General features: G+C 37.6%; 1 protein-coding gene across 1 annotated transcript in view; it reads left to right on the top strand.

Moving 5' to 3' along the window:
* The first annotated feature begins 3,135 nt into the window (after nt 1–3,135).
* LOC142336142 (uncharacterized) overlaps nt 3,136–19,602 on the top strand; it is a 28,027-nt gene continuing 11,560 nt past the window's right edge. The window contains exons 1-2 of the mRNA XM_075384725.1: nt 3,136–4,599; nt 6,324–6,628. Coding sequence (XP_075240840.1) covers nt 4,171–4,599; nt 6,324–6,628 — 734 coding nt within the window. The 5' untranslated portion in view covers nt 3,136–4,170. The remainder of the gene's footprint in view (nt 4,600–6,323; nt 6,629–19,602) is intronic.

Raw genomic sequence — 19,602 nt, forward strand, 5'->3', positions numbered from 1 at the left:
ATGCTAAATGAAAAATGAGATGCTAAAAGGCTAAAAATCTGCCCTTTCATGACAGGTTTTTTTACCAATTTGGGTCGTAGAGTTTTATTGAAGTTGTGATACCAGAAATAAAGCCAAAGTGAACACACTGGAGGACAATTTTGAGAATTACCTTAATATGGACAACGAATATTTTGTGTATATACCAGACTCAAGAAAAAGTGATAGTAGCACTGGATGTAGTTGTGTTCAAGGATTCTTTAATGGGCCCAATTCTTGACAACACAGAAGCAACTGACCTATGAGAAGAAGGTCCGGAAGATTTAGAATCCTGGCAACCAATTGAAGGTAATCAGAATGAAGTCAAAAAACAAAGACAGGGCATAACTGATTCAATCAAAACGAAGTAGCATGACGCATATAGCGCAGAAACTTATCAAAAAACAACATTAATAAAATAACTAAAATAACCCTAAGACGTTAAACAAATGATCTACAGCTAGCAGAATGAGTCTAAGGCACGCATGATCACTCGAAAATATGATACAAATGACTTCTCACCTCTAACGACGGTTGATTTCCGTAGTGATGAGCAAGTACAAGAGGACAGAATTACGACCGTAAAAGAGACACGAGCATAGAATTTCTAACAATTTTATGATAACTGGCTGACTAAGTTCAACTCAAATCATTATGTAAAGCTAACCGAAATGAGGGTCAGATAGGATCAGTCAGAGAGGGACGAGCTCAAGATTTCGCAAGATAAAAATAGAGATGAGTGCAAAACTCTCAATCATCACAAGCCCCGTGAAACTGTGACCCAGTGGCTAAATTGTCAGGTAAAAAGCACTTATGTGGAAACATGCTTCAAACAGGTAGAAGGAGTGGACCACTTTTTTGCTCCAACAAAATATCAGGTAACACGCGGAACTCGGCTCTAATTTTCAGGGTCTAAAGGCTATGTGATGGATCAACTTGATATCAAGACGGTCTCCTGCACTCATGATACACTCGGAAGAAATCTACGCGGAACCTCAAGATTTAATGAACGGACAGAAGCCGGGAGAAAGTTAGCAAGCCTACTAATTAAATCAAATGATATATTCAAGAAGGCTGCCAACAAATTATTTTTCTTTGTTTACCTAAAGTTTTTAGGTTACATCTTTAATTAGGTTTTGTTCACGTCATCACTGTGGAGAAATAAGGCAGCATCTTGCGGCACCAAAAAAGCGTTAGAAACTTACACTTACGTTAAATAGAGGGAGATTTCATTGGTTTTAGAGCCTAAGAATCAGAAAGTTGAGGGTAAAGACAGAGTCAACCAGGACACCTCCCTAGTGACATCTATTAAAAAATTTCAAAAAAAATTGCAAGCACTCAAGCTCTCCCGCCGACTTCATATTAAATATTCCTGCAGCGCAAATTGAAGTGGCAAAAGTTGATCAGACAATCCACTGAAGTTTGATAAAGTCAGTTTTTTATGCAGCAAAGCGGACAGGCCTCATTTCATGTTCACAGTTTTTTTTGTTTAGACACCCATCAATCAACGCTGGCAGTGCGGAGAACAAATACTACGTTGATTGAAATTTTCGAAACAGTTGATGCTTAGTAAAACAAAAGATGTTAGTTATGATTTGGCGCAGTAAAGTGATGCAGATTTTTCTACAGATGTGAACAACTGGAAAATGACGACGGGCTACTTCAAGCTGAAAGCGGGTTTCCAAGAGGCAGGCAACAGTTTCTCCTTCTTCAGGACGCATTGTTACTGAATCAGCTTCTAGAAGATTTTGGCTTTTAACAGCAGTACCCATATGCAATCGGCAGGGGCAGCTAGTATCCAATCAGTCTTTCTAAGACATGGTCATGTACAAGTTGATCAAACACGTCAGGAGGACATTTTCATTTCCATTGGGAAAAGATAGCACATGGGGGTAATCTCTATGCACTGCGTTCCCAGTGAGATGTTGGCAGCACATATCTCTACGAAATCATTACCCGTCTCGGATGTGCAATCTTTCTCATCAATTTTGACGTTAGCAGCTCAAGTCTTAGATTCTCGGAGTTTTGAATAAGCTGGCAATAATTGGTCAGTTTGAGGGCTCCAACTAAAAACTACGGTGCTATGATTAGATGCCTGTATTAAATTTCTTATAGGTAATGGTTAAGTTAACGGTCTTTTAAAGCATTTTCGTCTCCTAAATCCAAATCATCATTTAGATTAATCCATCAGATTGCTCCTGTAAATCTCTATATTATGTTGTTGAAATCATTTTGTTATCATAATCTTGAGAAATTTAATTTTCTACCTTGGTTAAAAACGCGTTTATTCCGCATGCAAAATCAATAACCAACATTTGCAAGACCTTGTAAAACAGCTGTATATCTTACAAATGTTCGTTTTCTTGCAATATAACTATTTGATGACTATCAGCAGGATCTTAGATGAGAGCTCTTAGAGGATTATTTTTTCAGGCTCTTAGAGGATTAATCTCCGGTACTCATTTGAGTTGTGTCTGATTAGTGACCACAATTTTTTTTGGTTTGAGACAAAATTGAGGGACATATAATGTACCACATGTGTTCTGAAGGAAACACGATTAGCTTGACCGGTATTGATAAGTGACAAGACAAGACTTTTTCAGCACTGAACACAATTGTATCAGAAATTTTGACCGGAACGTCAACATCCGAATATTCGGATTTTCCCTGCTTTTGCTTCTTATGTACGAGGTTGTTTTCCATTCGATAGAATAAATAGTCTTAATCTTAAGGATGCAATATTTTGACATAACAGAAATCTCGCGTTAACAAATTTGTACAAGTATACCACATAATACTGTCCCATTTCGCTATCAGTTATGGGCAAATACGTGTATCTAAAACTAAGTCTACGAAGGCGTAAAGCTAATCGTGTTCTCGGTTTAACCATGGTATACGTACAGAAATTGCAATGCTCATAAATGGAAGAAAATCCGAGTGCAATTGAAATTTTATCAGGCAGGAGTTATGTTTAAATCGGCGTCGTGTTTGAATTACTAATGGGTCAATATTTGAGGCTAGCGAGAGAGATCTATATCAAACGATCAATCAGACAAAAGACTGCGGTTAGCCAATCAGTCAAATTAGCCCAACGTTCAAAATGAGAGCTTTCTGATAACAAACAAACATGCCCGCAATCATAACATGTGTGTATTGCCTCCGTTAAATCAATTGGTTTTAACTTTAAAATTCGCTCCACCTCAAAGAAATCTTAAGTTCCAACGAGGCTGTTTTGAAAAGGTTGTCAAGGTTGTATGAGTCAAAGCGGAGAATTTTATGACTGTTCAAAACTTGGTAATAGGGTTTTTGTTCATGCTCGCTGCGCAAATTTGTTCGAAAAACCAAAAATGAAGAGCATTTTAATGAAGTTTTTGTGTTATTTATTATTTATTGGCGATTTGTTAGTTAACAGTAGTATGTGAGATCGTTTGAACTTTTTGTCATTGAAATGGTAAACGATTTTAAACTTTCAGTGCTTAGAGAATGCATCCAAGCGATAAAATCTAGCATCGAGTCGACTTTTGAAAGCTGTTTTGTTAAAGTGTTCTGCTGGTTAAAAATTTTTGCATAACAAAGTCTGCGATTCAAGGCTTTTATAAATACACTCGAGTTAAATTCTTTTTGCTTATTGTCAAATGAATGCCTCTGTAGAAAATTAGCCGTGACGTTTGTCTAAATTACTTTTTATCAAATCCGCCATCAAAGCTGTTGATATTGTTATAACAATAATAACTTCTTTAAGCCAGGTATTGTACACATCGTTGTTTCAGCTTGATTAATCGGCAATTCTTCTGATAATAGTATGTCTCTCTTTCTCAAAGCAAGGAGTAATAATTTCTCACCAACTAAATTCAAACTGTTAGTTAGTTAATTTCTGTGACTTGAAGAACGACGTGTAATCTCCCCGATTTATTGATAGCTAATTCGTCGACATTTTCAATTATAACCTTGAAACATTGAAATTGATTTACTACTTTCCATCAACTGCTTGTTAGTTAACCAGTTGATAACTTACATTTTACCCTAATATTCTTCGAAAACTTCAAGCATAGCCTTGAAACTAAATTATTGCTTTTCAAACAACTAATTTAACAAGTTATGACAAGTTTTGTTTTGAATTGATTAAATAGCGTGAAAACTTTAATTGACATTATGGGCAAAAATCGAAGCTTAAATTTGACTGTATTGCCGAAGGTTTCTATGGAAATAGTTCCAAATTCCGACAACCTTTCATTGACTATCAGCAACGAATCTTTGAACAACTTTTCATCGGCTACCATTTTTGAACAAAGCGGTGGTCATGTCTACAATCCCGAACAATACTCGAACGGTGACTGCTCTTTTAACAACTATATTCTGGAACTTTTTTCACCGAAGGGATTTGTTTCACAACTTGAGGAGGATTTGAGATTTGAGAAGAGCAAAGATTACTTGGATAGTTTTTTGAACTTTGAGTTTTTCTTTTCGTTGGTGTTATTATGTGTGATCAACATTACGTGTGTAATGAGTGGGATTATGATGGTGGGGAAGGTGAGGTTCCATTCTGGGATTGAGAGACGATTCGAGATTATAACACTCAAGGTAAGATTATATCATTCATGACTATTGCCGTGAATTAGATCAACTTACATGCTCTTGTGCAAAATTGTATGTATCATGTAATTTGGCTCTAAGCTGGTTCGCTCGGCGCTGTATGCAACTTACAAAAATTGTCATCATAAAACGAGCCATAAAATTTATATGGTGTTGTGAAGATTAAAATACCATAAAATGGTCTTATGTTACAGAAATGATTTTCGATAGCTTTATCTTAATATTTCGGTTAGGTTTTAAAATTCAAAATTCTGTTACATAAATTATTATATTTAAATTTTCATAAAACTCGGAACTGTCGACCCGTGAAAATAAAATTTGTTTTTGGTACTGAGAACCCTCTCTACAGGCAAGCAGTTTTGTGAATGTGATTAGGTTCTGAAACCAGAAGTTGAAAAATTGACAAGTTATCTCTCAATGTCCGGGTTGTATTAGCCCCCTGTTTAAATCTGCATTGGTCGATATTAAAAGAGTGTTTGTTCTTCCTACTCGAGTATAACTTGTAATTAATAAAAGCGTGAATTTTTTCTGGCTTCTTAGTTAACAAATTGACAATCAATGTGCGATGCACGTCGCCAGGAGGTTCAATGATTATTTAATGAAATAACCTGTCGCATTGTTGTAAACATAATAAATGTTACCAAATATGAGTCTGGGCTGATCCACTAGATAAAACGGGGAGTGTTGGGTCCGCTTTTAGAATACAACACTGCACAAAAGTAATGAAATTAAACGGACATAAACCGATGATTTTATTGGAAAATGTTGCCCTACATATTCGGTTAGAAGTTAGATGGGAGTTCAACGTAACAAGAAAAGTTCAAAAGCTAATTTAGATCTCTAGAATTTTCTATTGCAAGGTAGAGAAAAATGTAAAAGCGATTGTTGGTGAACTCAACCTTTTGTCTAGTTGTCCACTTCTGCTAGATTGTTGTAGAACTGCGTTAAGTAAAGAACAATCTATCACTGACAATATCACCCTTTGATCTTGGAAAATTTTTCTTACAATTCTGAGCGAAATCTAAGTAAGCACGTATACCAATTGGATTAATCAGTTAAAAATTTTTCTTGTCGTTTAAAAGTTATGGACAAGAATTCGAAAATTGCTGCATGCAAGAATATAACAATGAAAAAATAGATAGTGATACTTTTAGCTGTAGCTTTGAAGTTTCTAACTTTTTCTAGTGTTTTTATATACCAAAATTGTTCCTAGTTTATCGAGAAATGAAAATCACGAGGGAACCGCAAAAGTTTGTAGCAAGATTATGAATCTTGATCAGATTTTCTGTCAATTCAAGGTGCAAAACTTTTTAATCAGATTTTAGAGCACTAGAACACATAATAATATTTAAGATTCTTTTGTTCCGAGATTTTCGAAAAAAAATCAAGTTTTGAATCATCTATCAAGATTCGTGCAAAATTTGAATCTACTTTTCATTAGCGAAAGCATTACTACTTGCGTATTTTTTCAAACTAAATTCTAATTTCTGAACTACTCTGTTCATTGATGTGAAGATTTCTGTTTTTTTTTTACATTTTATATAACATAATTCAATAAAAAATTCTTTTTGCGAAATTTACAGCCGTGAATTTGCAAACGTTTCACTTATAATCGAGAGACTAAACTTGAAAAATTTCATCATCAGAAAAGGTAGCGATTCTTTTTTTCCTGTATAATTTGTGTCCAACTTATTGTGTATTTGTTTGTGCAGGTACTGGACTTCGTATTTGTACACATGCTGCTGTTACCAGTAGTAGTGTCAAACTTCCTACACGACTACATATTCGCTGATTGGCTCCACTTCTCACCCAGTTACATTTTGACAATCTCATTTCTAATGATGTTCTTCCTCCACCTGCAACAGTTATGGCTGGCTTGCATGGCTGTGAGGAGGACTCTGGCCCTGGCATTCCCATTCCACTACTTGTACCACTGTTTCAACAGACCTCGACTCAAATTGGCCCTTACTCTCTTCGCATGTGCTATCCTTGCAGCTATTCAACCTTCTTATATCCTGTTAGTTAAACAAATATAATACATATCCTCACAATACATAAACGCTTTTATTAATGATTTCGAGGAAAATATATTCGGATTTGAAGTCGTCAGGAGGAGTTTCAACTGGAAATAAGTAGATAAGTTTACCATAACCGTGAGTCGCGAGGAAACTTTTTCCACGAATTCAGCTGTTTTGCCACAAAACTTAGGTTCTTAGAGGTCATTAACACCGACACACCTCGACTTGGGTAAACTTCTATGATTGAATGACTTTTTTTGTATTTGGCATAGGGTTCTTGCATTGACACATATATTTGACACACGTTCCTGCATTCTCTAACCTTTTTTATGATAACCTGATTAGATATTGAAATTTTGCTATCAATTTTCAACTGAAAGTGATAAAAAACAGTACCAATTTTATTGTTTTTATAATAATAATGATAATAAATTGTTTCCATCAGTCAATAAGTAGCTTTTCACAATTACCTGTGCAAATACAATCACATGTTTGACTGTGGGAGAGCACTATTGGGCCGATGGCCCGTTCTCAAGTGTCTCGTTCAGTTTATCTGGATGAAAGTGATTCAAAATGAAGAAAGAAAAAAAAGAGGAAGCACTATTTTTCAAGGTACCATTAAACCTAGTGAAAAACATTATTCTGGTTATGGAACGCCTTTGAGTTGTGATATTAAAACTCATACAACAGTCTGACTATGTCCTCATTACCAAAATATAATTATCTAGAAATTGATGACAGAAATTTTTTGTTTCGGCAGTAGACATGCTTTCAATCTTTTCTATTATTTCATCATCGTAACCTAGAAGCATTCTTAAGACCAGCTTTATCCTATTTGTTATTGAAAAACTGTGAAATAGATTTTTACATTGAGTTATTTTGTTTTTAATCAACCGCTTGCTTTTTTTAAGGCAATTTTGCATTGAGAAACCCTTTGAAATTGGTGAAATATTACATTGTCCCCTTATGTTTTTTAGTGTTTGCTTAAGTACCTCATAGGCATGTAACTCTAAAAAGATCCTATGTTTTACTCTTTCTTCGTAAGTGCTTTCAAACATTTTTCGATGAAAAATTAGCCGCACGATACGTTTGACAACTTTGTCTATTTCCCTAATAGTTGTGATTGTTGTTGACCCGTATATCAGGACTCCGTATTGTACTATTGGCTGTATGTATGTTCTAAACGCTTTTATCATTTGTGATTCTCTCAAAACTTTTCTTAGTTTATAAAAGATAGAACAATTCGACAAAAGTTTTGTGACCACATGCTTTGAGTGCTTTGAGAAACGTAGATCATTATGTATCGTGATGCCCAGGTATTTGAAACTTTGTTTTTCTTCAATTTTAGTGTTTTTTATGAATGTTCTTGGCACAACATTTTTTTGATTTTTTTTACAAAAAGCATGCTTTTTGTTTTTTCCTTGTTCAGTGTTAGTTTATTTTTTATGAGCCAATCATTGACCTTATCTAGTGCCCTGTCGTGATCATGGTCAATTTTCGATGCTGAACTTCTGCTCTTCACAACAGTGTCATCGGCGTATAAAATAACATTTGATTTTTTCTGGGACAAACTTAAGTCATTCATGTAGATAATAAACAAAAGAGGGCCAAGAATTGATCCTTGAGGCACGCCTAGTTCTATAAGATTCAGTTTGGACTTTTATCTCCAATTAAAGTATATTGCATTCGTTTGGACAAATATAATTTTAAAATGTTGTATATTGGACCACGCAGACCATATCTATAACACTTTTGCAGCTGAATGTTGTGATCGACAGTATCAAAAGCTTTCTTCAAGTCTGGAAAGGTGCATTTGGTTTTTTGACTGTTGTTGTGGAGATTTGATTTTATTTCCTCTATTAAGGTTGCAATGGCATCAACTGTGCTCTTCCCGTGCCTGAAGCCAAATTGTGAATCTGAGAGAATTTCGAAAACGTTTAGGTAGTTTTGAATTCGATCAAATATAATCCGCTCAAAGACTTTCCCTATAATTGGTAGCAACGAGATGGGCCTGAAATTTGATGGGTCATCTTTATTTCCATTTTTGAAGAACGGTATAACTTTTGCTATTTTCAAACTCTCTGGGTATTGTCCAAGTTCTATGCATCTGTTAAACAAGAGTTGTAAAGGGGCTGCTAAACAGTCAGAAACTTTTTTTAATGAAAAAATAGTTCAAGTTATAGCAATCAAGGCTAAATTTGTTTTTACAGTTGTTGATAGCGTACATTACGTCGGTTTCAGATATCGATTTTAGAAACATACTTTGACTCTGGTTTTCAATCGTAACGGCACTTGTTAAAAATTCTACATTCAATTTTTTCCCAATGTTTGAGAAGAACCCGTTAAACTCTTCTACTTTATTTTGCGAGCAGAGGACTCTGAATTGCCGGCAAAAGATCTGTAAAGCTCAAAAAAAATTTTTTGTTTTTTACCGAATCGGTTTTAAGTAGATTTCGATAAAGTTTGTTTTTTAGATCTGACGAGAGATTTAAGGTTTTTACAAATTTTTTGAAAATTTTCGTGAATTTGTGGACTTCCAGTTGTATCTGCCAGTTTCTTAAGACTACGTTTTTTCGTCGCTAAGTTTTTAAACTCATTATCAATCCAATTTTTGTTTTTTTTTTGTGTACGATATTTTTCAGGAAAGTGACTGTTTAATGCTTCAGTGAGCAATTCGTGAAATTTTTTGAAGGCTTTGTCAATTGGTAAGAGTTCTAAACTACTTCTGTGGACCTCAAATTGATACCTGAGATCCTTTTCGAGTCTTTCTCTTGTAATTGGATTATCTAGGTTATGCCAATTGCGGCTTTTTAGAGCTTTGAAATACTTTACTGGACAGCCATCGAGGTCAAAGGAGCCTTATACCGTGTGATGATCTGTTATACTGGTTGATTTAACTTCTGTTTCTATAAAAAAGTTAGAAAATATTGCGTCAATGAGTGTACCTCTGCCATTTGATACCCTCGTTGGGTCGTTATTGCTTGATATATTGAGACCGTTTCCGGCTAAAAGGTTTTTAAAGCTTTCGGCTTTTTTGCTGTTTATTAAAAAAATAACATTAAAATCCCCACAAAGTACGTGTTTTGTTTCTGGGTCAACCATTAGGCTGTCGAGATATCTTTCAACCGTCAAGAAATTGGCTTCATTAGTGCAATTTGGTGGCATGTAAATAATATGAGAACCAGATTTTTTCTTTAATGGTTTTGATGGCGACTGTTAGTAGTTGAACGGAATTCGTTTCTAACTTTTTAACTATCTGACAATTTATGTTATTTTTCAAGAAGAATGCAACACCTCCACCTCTTTTTTTACGATTGCTGGCTATAATTGTTTGATAACCATTCACAGAAAAACAGTTATTGTTGTAGCTAGGAATTAACCAAGTCTCATTAAGGCAAACTACTTCAGGTTTCTGAGACATGCTATTAATGTAAACTTCAAACTCGTCTAGGTTCTTAGACACGGATCGAATGTTTTGAAGAACAAATTGGAACTGTACAGGATTACAGGTTCTTTTAATTGCCATTGTTGACGTAGAGACACTTTTCGTTATCAATTCCCTGCCATTGCAGTTTGGTTTTTTTTTCTTGTATAAAACTACCAACTATTTTGATATAACAGTGCTTAATTGTTTTTTTTTGATTTCTTGCTTGCGGAAATCACCAGCAACAAATCATAACATTATGTTTCATTGCTCTCCTGCGCCCTGTCTGCATGGTTGCGTAAATCACAACCGACAGGCCGCCGCCTGCGGAAATCACAGGCAGAGGGCTGAAACAATTTTTTAAGGTTTTTAGTTGAATTTGAGGTTATCCTATACATATATAAGCTGACTTTATGAAGTTTAAAACAAAAAAACTTAAGAAATGAGCAAAAAAGGTTTAAAAAACATGATCAAAACGTTACGCACCTAAAGCTGGCGATAAGTTTCTACCCTTAATCTTGAGTTGTGCTCATATTAAACACATTAAAGAAACCAAACAAAATTATTTGAGGTATGTTTTAGCTTTTTATTACAGTTACTGAGTTCGCGAGATGTCGTTTGTTCTATTCCTTTTGAAAATTAAGTCGTTTGTATGCAGGTGAATTGATAACGTCGTCAGTAGAAGATATTTCGAAATGTTTTTTTTTCGTTTTATAGCATTGATTGAGTCCAAATCTTCTATCTCGTTAATTTTAACGAGTTTTGCCCTTTATCTACCATTTTCAACTAAAACCGAAACTGCACAATTGTGTGTTGCAGTAATCATGTTTCGTTTGTTTGCTTCGTTTTTGATCTGAGCTTCATATTCTGGTAGGGGCTCGTTTAGATAGAAGAATTTGTTCTTCTATCCTGTTTTTTGTTTTTTTGAGTAGTTTTCTTTTTTCATTGATACTTTGTTTGTCGGCAAAATAAATAAATTTGCAAATTACTGTTGCCAGTTGAAACTCGTTTCCGGAATTGGGAATAATGTGACACGCTTTGATACTGTCCTCAGTAATTTCGACCCCCAAGAATTTCTCAAAAAATTTTAAAGTTTCGTGCGTTACATTACAAACTTGTCGAGCATCGAAGGGCGGATTAACGATTAGTAACGAGTCCTTGCGCGTGTATCTCTCTTGCGCTCTTGGGCGATCATTAATATTTTTTTGCTTTGCTTTTAGTTCCCTAATTTCTTCGTCCTGTAAGTTATTTTTTGCTTCCAAGAGTTCAATTTCTTTTTTCAATGCACTTACTTCTGTGTCTTGAATACTACTCACGACAACCTCTGAAGCTATGGGTTTGAACGTTGATGATGATGTGGCCTCCATCTCCATTGCCGAGTGATAACAATAGAAAAAAAATTAATAAAGTAAAAAGCAAATTAAATCAAAGATAACACTCAAATTGGAATCTTGTGCGATAAGACTGCAACAGCAAAGAAAGATTGTTCTTTTCGAGCGAACTTTTTATCTTACTTTGAATGTCTCTGGCGAATACTGTTCATTGCTGCACATTTTTAAGGAAAAACAAATGACAGTTCTATTGTGTATTAAATTTAAGCATTTTATACACCTTACAAACTTTTGCACATGAATGCATGAATCATTAAAACAGTAGCAGTAAGGAATTATTAGAAACATTTATTCAATCGTTTGCGCTCATAAACTTATTCCTTTTGAGGCATACCTCTCTTGTTGCTAAAAATCTATTCGTTACTAAAATTTTGGTTTTCATTTGATCTATATGATGAAAAAATTGTAGACAGCAAACCGGAGGTTGGTCGCAGAGCAGATCAGCGCTGAATCAGTCTAAAGACATTCTGTTTTTTAGGATGGCCATTACTCTGTTCATGTCACAATTTACACAGGCCAGTCTGATTTTTGAGTAAAATTTACTTCATGAAAAGTAATATGTTCAGCTTAACTCCGGCCAACAAGGTTTGCTTTATATGCGATTCGAACTTCCGCGTGAGTACTTGTAACATTTAATTTTCGCAGCAAGTCGTAACCACTGAGCTAATTGGGCTTTGTTTTAATTGCCTACAAACCAGCTTAAATATAAACAATGCGTACACTACTATAGTAATTACTAGTTATAAGCTACAAAAGTATGACATTACTCTGCTCAGACTTAATTTTGGGGTATGAGTAATTTTTAGACTATACAGGAGAAGTTTAGCCTGGGCGAACTCTATGACCTCAATATAATCATGGTGAAGAAATACTGCACAAAAAGAAACTTAAAATATTCTGGAGATACAATGTTTCAGAACTGAATTAAGTTTTTACTCTTGAAATGTGCTGGTTCAGCGCTGAAAAGCTCTGCGACTCAAGTCCGGGAAAACCTTAAAAAATTTAAAATTGATTTATAACATTTTCATTCTTTTGTGCTTGATTCTTTCGTTCAGGTTGCTAACTATTGACTTCCAAAACATCATTAAGCTTATTGCATTGCAACTCTCATAATTTTTAGTTTTCTATTTTGATTGAAAAAAGAACCGCTTTTTACTGAGAACAGAAATTTTTTGCTGTCTTGGGCCCTCTATCATAAAATTTCTGCGGCCCTAGTGCACATGTTCTATTTTATGATGAGCTTAGTAACATTACCAAATTTGTCATTTACTGGAGTGAACAAAAACACTGGTCCTAAAAAGTGTGCGTTCCAAAAATGATCCACATTTTCAACTTCTAACGGAAGGCAAATCAACTAACAAATAAACAGACCGGGAGGCAAATCAACTACCAAAAAAATGGTTAAAAATTTAACATAGAAACTTGTTCAAAATTTAATCATTACTTACCTTGATGGAAAACGAAATGAAATAGCCAAGGTACGATGTTTTCATATTATCTGCTTGCTTTCTGTTTTATTCAAATAATGAAAACTTGAGAAAATATTTAAATGAAAGTCGTTTATCTGCAAAAGTAAACATTAGATTCCAGGGATTGATAATGGGCTAACAAACGGTTATCACAAGAAGCATTTTTTGTTTTTAGTATGTTTCGGATTAATTTTTTGTCGCTGAAAACTTATTGGTGCAAACCTGCACATATATTTGATATGTCTTTCAAAATCTTAGTCCTGTGCTTGCAGAAAGCAGCCACTTTTTTTGTTCTTTGAGACAAAGAACACTGAAAACTTCGGGTAAGCAAATCTGTTGGATGCGTTTGACAGATGTTTAATTGATGATCTTGCAACTGCACCTAAAGATCTTAAAAGAAGTGGAAACACGGATAGTTTTTGGGATTATTAACAGAATTAGGTTCTTGAAACTATAAATTGCATACCAAAAAATTTTGTGGATTGAAAATGAGGGGTAAAAAGTAGCGAGTAACTAGAATCTCGAGGAAGCTCTAGTTAGGCACACTAATTGTTCATCAAGAAGTCCTGTTTATTTGAAAAACCACAAGCCGGAAACTACAACTTTGCCGCATGTTGGTCTAGTTTCTCGCCCTACACTAGTCGAAAATTAATGGAAACTTTTTAAAAACTCATAAAAAATTATACGTATTTCCAAAAAAGATGCATTATTGTATACAAATTTTAACAAAAAATTCCAAAACTTTTGGATTAATTTTTGTAAACACTTGCCTTAATTTAGAAACAGTTTGCGAATACTTCCATTATTTTGCAACAAATTTACAAAATTATTCATTATTTTATAAAAAAGATTTACTAATTAATGCATCTTGTTGCAATCTTTTTTTAAAAAGCCGTTAAAAACGGTAAATAATAGCTGTTGAGACTCCAAAAAGGGGCAAAAAAGCCTAGAAACCTATCCTATAGAGTCTAGAAACCTTTCTTATTGTAAAGGGTGAAAAACACTCCTTCGTAGTTCAATTCATTTCAAACGCTATAAGCAACGTGTAACAGTAAGTCATATCAAGTAACGTATAAACATTGTGATGTACAAAACAACAAGTGAAAGCTTAGACGGCAAGGCTTTTTCGATGCTCTTTTACTGGTTTTTTGTCCGATGTTATTGACGTCAAATCAGTTCGTATTCAATCGGCAATTGTCTAGAAAACCTAAAATTATTAAGCCGAAAACCAGCTTAATCGAAAGATATCATGGTTATATTTACTTAAAATTAGGTTAAATGAACTTTTTCGGAACTTTCTACGTATATTAGAACGTTTTATACGCATTTAAATTCGAATCTAAATACTCAATTCTGATTGGCTAATAATCCGTTCATTTACTACGTAACATCCTCCGGCCCGGAAGAAGCTGTTGGAAAAACTGGTACAAGTTTTACAAGCGGACGGACGAGTGAACCGGTCGACGTACGTAAAACGGCGGAGCGCGCGACGCTATCGGAGCCGTAACGGAGTTCCACAATCCGAGCGGTTGGGTAGTAACCCCTAGGGTTGGTTTCTTCAACTATCCAAACCAAGTCACCGGTCTTAAGGTGTTGCTCGGCAGGCGTCTGCCACTTAGAGCGTCGGTTCAGCGTCGATACGTACTCTCTGATCCAACGGGACCAGATCGCATTAGCGTACGACTGCGCACGGGCGTAACGTTTACGATGGTCGAACTCATTGTTGCCGACAACAGACGGAATACCGGTAGAGTGTTCTCCTAAAAGAAAGTGGTTGGGCGTTAAAGCGTTCAAATCGCACGGATCGGCGCTTACGGGTGTTAAAGGACGCGAATTGAGAGCATTCTCCACGAGACAAAAGGTAGTATGCAGTACCTCATCCGTGAGGCGACGCGTGCCAAGAATAGTATACAACACGCGTTTGAAGCTGCATACCAACCTCACCCAGATACCCCCTTGATGTGGTGCGCTGGGTGGATTGAACCTCCACTTCATACCTTTGTGAGCGAGCTCAGCTGCAATGTTGACAACGTTCCACTTTTCAATACTTTCTCGGAGTTCTTTCTCCGCTCCAATAAAGTTAGTGCCATTGTCTGACCAAATCATGGCAGGTGTACCCCTACGTGACACAAACCACTCAACTCCCATAACACAAGAACTGGTGTCCATGGATGTAACTATCTCGACATGGACAGCGCGAGTAGTGAGACAGGTGAAGAGGAAGCCCCACCTTTTCTCAGTAGTACGGCGGACAGTAACATAGAATGGCCCAAAGTAGTCAACGCCAGTGGTCGTAAAGGGAGGAGACTGGTAAGCAAGTCTCTCCTTAGGTAGATCAGACATGATTGGTTGCATAGTTACAGCTTGGAATTCTCGGCATCTAAGGCAGTGTGCTTTGATGGAACGCAAAAGATGATCTTAGTTTCAGTACTGTATAATGTTCCTGTACAATTGATCTTAGAAATTCAACGCCTTGATGATAATGCTTTACGTGCGTGTTTTCAAGGAATAGTTTTACAAACGGATGACGTGCATCTAAGATGATTGGGTACTTAACGTTAAACCCAACTTCAATTAACCGCTTGATGCGGCCCGAGGAACGGATTAGCCCATTTGGACTAATAAACGGTGAATCTGGAGCAATTCGGCTACTCCGTTTAACGAATTTATTGTCAAGAAGATCTTTTCTTTCGGCTTCAAAAGACTCTCCTTGCACCAAATACTGTAGATGACGCTCGGCTTCGTCAAGCTCAGTAGGGTCGGTAATGCTACCATCGGGGTTACGGTAGCCGGCATGTTTCGGCAAAAGCCGGAGAACGTATGCGGCAATGCGCAAGTACTTTTGATAAGAACTAAACTTATCAAATGGGAATAACGACGGAACGGGAGTTGTCTGTTTTTTAACAGATGTAGCGAGAGAAACAGTGTCTTCTATAATGACTGCTTGGTTGACGCCAAGTTTGATGTTATTAATGACGTCTTTGTTCGGCACCAAAGGGAACCTTGAGTTAGTTAAGAAATGTGGACCATTGACCCAACTGCTTAGTTGCAAAAACTCAGCGGACATTCCACGCGCGCCAGCGTCAGCTGGATTATCTTTAGTTGCGACGTGGTTCCATTGGTCAACGCTGGTATACTCCAAAATTTCACAAACGCGGTTTGCAACAAAGATTGGTTGCTTTTCATTAGAGTTTATCAACTGAAGAACGGTCGTGCTGTCTGTCCACATGAATACTTGGTTAACAGTTACGGTAAGTGCTTGCATAATCTCCCTTTTCAATCGAGCGGCAAGTAGAGCTGCTTGCAACTCCAGTTTTGGGACAGTTATTACTTTCATTGGCGCCACGCGCGCTTTCCCCAAAACAAACGCAAGCTTTGTTTTTACCTTGCCCGTAGGAGTTGTTACTCGGGCTCGAAGAAATGCGACGGGACTAAAAATATCCTGGGAACTGTCACCGAACATGTGCAATTCTACATTATCAAAGGGTCCAGTAAAATAACTTCGAGCAATTTAGATGTTTTCACGATTTGGTAAGTCCGCACTCCAAGCCAAAAATCTTTGAACCATGTCTTGTGGGAGCTCGTCGTCCCATTGTTGTCCTGTGACACGCCAGATGTCTTTTAAGAGCAGTCGCGCACCGACGGTAAACGGTGCGACGAGACCAATGGGGTCAAAGGCTTTCGAGACAAGACTTAGGACCAAGCGTTGCGTGAGGGACTTGGTGATAGCGCAGCTCGTACCCCGACTCACAACTAAAGTGTCATTGGTGTGGTCCCGTTTTAGCCCAAGCACGTGCGATGAATCCTCTTGACATGGAACAATAACCTTGGGCTCAGTAGATTGAGGAGAACCATCAATTCGGTCAGCCAGATTTGGCACATTGCTTACGAACTTTGTAAGCTTGAACCCACCGAGATGGAGAAGATGTACCAATTCGTTCGATCTATTGATGGCTTTCTCAGGAGACTCCACTGAGTCAAGGTAATCGTCCATGTAAAAGTTTTCAAGGACTGCTTTTGCAGCTTCGGGGTAAAACTTGGCATTGTCTCTCGCAGTATGTTGTAATGCATAGTTGGGGCATGTGGGCGAGTCTTTAGCCCCGAAAATATGGCGCGTATATTGACACACTACAACGTTAGTTGTGGGGTCCTCCCGCCACAGAAAGCGAAGTGATGGTTGATCTGATGGTAACACGCCAACCTGTAGAAACATTCCCTCGATGTCGGCGGAGACGGCATATGGATGTTGTCGGAAGCGAAGAAGTACGTAAATAAGATTTTGGAGCAGATCAGGGCCAGTGAGCAAAGATTTAATCAGTGAGGCGCCATGAAATTTTGCTGCTCCATTGAGCACCCTACGCACCTTACCTGGTTTGTTCGGGTTTAAAACCGGATGGTGGGTAGGTACCACTCTTTATCAGACCGGCTCTCAACCTTGTGAGCGTCCGGAACCTCAATTACATACCCCTTATTTAGGTCTTCCTTGATGGTACTAGTATACTTCTCTCTGAGGTTTTCATCCTTGGCCAAACGTTTTTCGAGCGATTTTAGTTGCACAAGGGAGGAGAAGTAATTATTTGGGAGCTGGATGTTGTCTGCTGCCCACAGCAGTCCGACATCGTATCTCAGGCCATTGTGTATGGTGGTACTCTCAAGGATCTCGTGAGCCCTTGCGTCTGCTGCAGATCTGGAGTCGACCTGCTTGTTTGCCCCGAATGATTCAACGTCGTACCATGACTTTATCTGACTTGCTAACTCATTGTCATGTTCGATATTCACTTTAAAGCACGTTGAGGTTAAACAAGAACTTGATGGTAACGGACCGCTTAAGACCCAACCTATGGGTAAGCGTACGGCAACGGGTGAACGCTTCTCATCGGCAGAGAAGTATTCTAACGGGCGGATGGCATGATAGACATCTTGTCCGAGTATCATCTCAATGTCTTTATAGGAATATGTCACGGGATCAAGGACCGCTAAGTGTGGGTAAGTCTCTTGCAGGGCCTGTACATTAATTGTATCAGAGCCGACGTTCAGACTCTCTTTAACGAAGGGGTTGATGGTAAATGGTTCGAAATCTTGATGTTCTCTTGGTTTTACAGTAACTTCAACAATCCTAGTTTCAACTACTTCTTCGGTATTAATACCCTTGACAGTTAGCTTTAGTGCTTTACCGTGCAAACCGAGTCTATCTGCGAGACTACCGGCCACCCAAGAGTTACTGCAGGCGGTATCACACAATACTAAAGCCTTGATATCTAAACCGGACGAATTGACCAACTGCAATTCCGTTACCTGAAGGAGCCCCTTAACATCAGTAACAGATAACATTGTTGTGGTCTTATTAGACGGCTGTTGAATAGTAGTTGCTTTACTTTGACCTGTGTTGCCAGAAGACTGGATATATTGGATATATATATATATATATATATATATATTTGGATTTGTTGACTGTTTCTTTGGGAAAACCCTATCTGCTCCATGCAATAGTGAGTTTTGCGAACTATTGCACCCCTCTGCTCGGCACTTTCTTGGCTGAGGGCACTGGCTGAACGTGTGCTTGTCCCTTAAGCACGAAAAGCAAAGTTTGTTATCCGCCACCAACTTAGCCCTCTGGGTTGGAGTCTTTTCCTTGAAAACTCGACACTCCCATAGCCGGTGGTTACGTTTGCATACAATGCACCGAGAGTAAGTGTTTGTGGAAGAAGATGGATTTTGCTTCTTTGTGTCCTTTTGTTGTGAGTTTGATGCAAACACTTTTGAGGCTGTTTTGGTCTTTGTTACTGAAGTGATGTTCTCTTCAGGTTTGGCCTTGGTTGCGCTTTGTTTCATAAGATCATGGGCCTCAGCCTTTTCTTTAAGCCAATCGTTAAAGTCAAGGAGGGTAGGCTTAACCCAGTGCTTCTTAACCGTAAAGAGTGAGCATGACTCTTTTATGTTTGGTGGTAACTTCTGTACCGCTTGGTTAAGTAGGGAAGCGCTCTTCAAGTCAGCATCATAAGATAGTGACTTGAAAACCCCAACGAGGCTGGATATGGCTGCAGAATAGTTAATAATGTTATCACTATTGTGCATTTTAAGAGGCGGAAAGTTGCTTAGTTTATCCAAGTGTGCACTTACGACTGCCTGTGGCTGGCCAAATTTACGTTCCAAAGTCCTTAGTGCATCCTTGTACATTAAACCACAGTAAGCAAACTCGGCGATTGCAATCTTTGCTTTACCGGTGACGAGTGTCTTAAGGTATGTCAATTTAACGTCATCAGTGAGCGTTTGCGAGTCAATCGCGCTTTTGAATTGACCATACCACTCGTGCCATTGTAATGGGTCGCCATTATACTGAGAAAGTTTCCATTCTGGCAAGGGGTCATTTTTCTTGCTGTTTATTGCGTCAGCCAACTCCTTAATCAATGACGCATTGTCCGGTATCGGAGGGGCAGGTGCAGACACCTGCGGACCACTTCAACTCAACGGAGTGGGCCCAACATAAGTGTATGTTGGCTGAAAAACCGGAGTGGCCAGACCAGGTACAATATTACTTGTAGTTGAAATCGGGTTTTCCTTATGTGTGCCGGATGGTGATTGCATATCAATCGAAAGGGGGTGAATTCGAATATATTTGTTGTGGAAAATTAGTAACTGATGGTGCGATGTGTGCCTGTACATTTGGCGCAACATTATTAACGGTGGTA

The sequence above is a fragment of the Convolutriloba macropyga genome, chromosome 3 (assembly GCF_964194025.1).
Source record: "Convolutriloba macropyga chromosome 3, txConMacr16.3, whole genome shotgun sequence".
Lineage (NCBI taxonomy): Eukaryota > Metazoa > Xenacoelomorpha > Acoela > Convolutidae > Convolutriloba > Convolutriloba macropyga.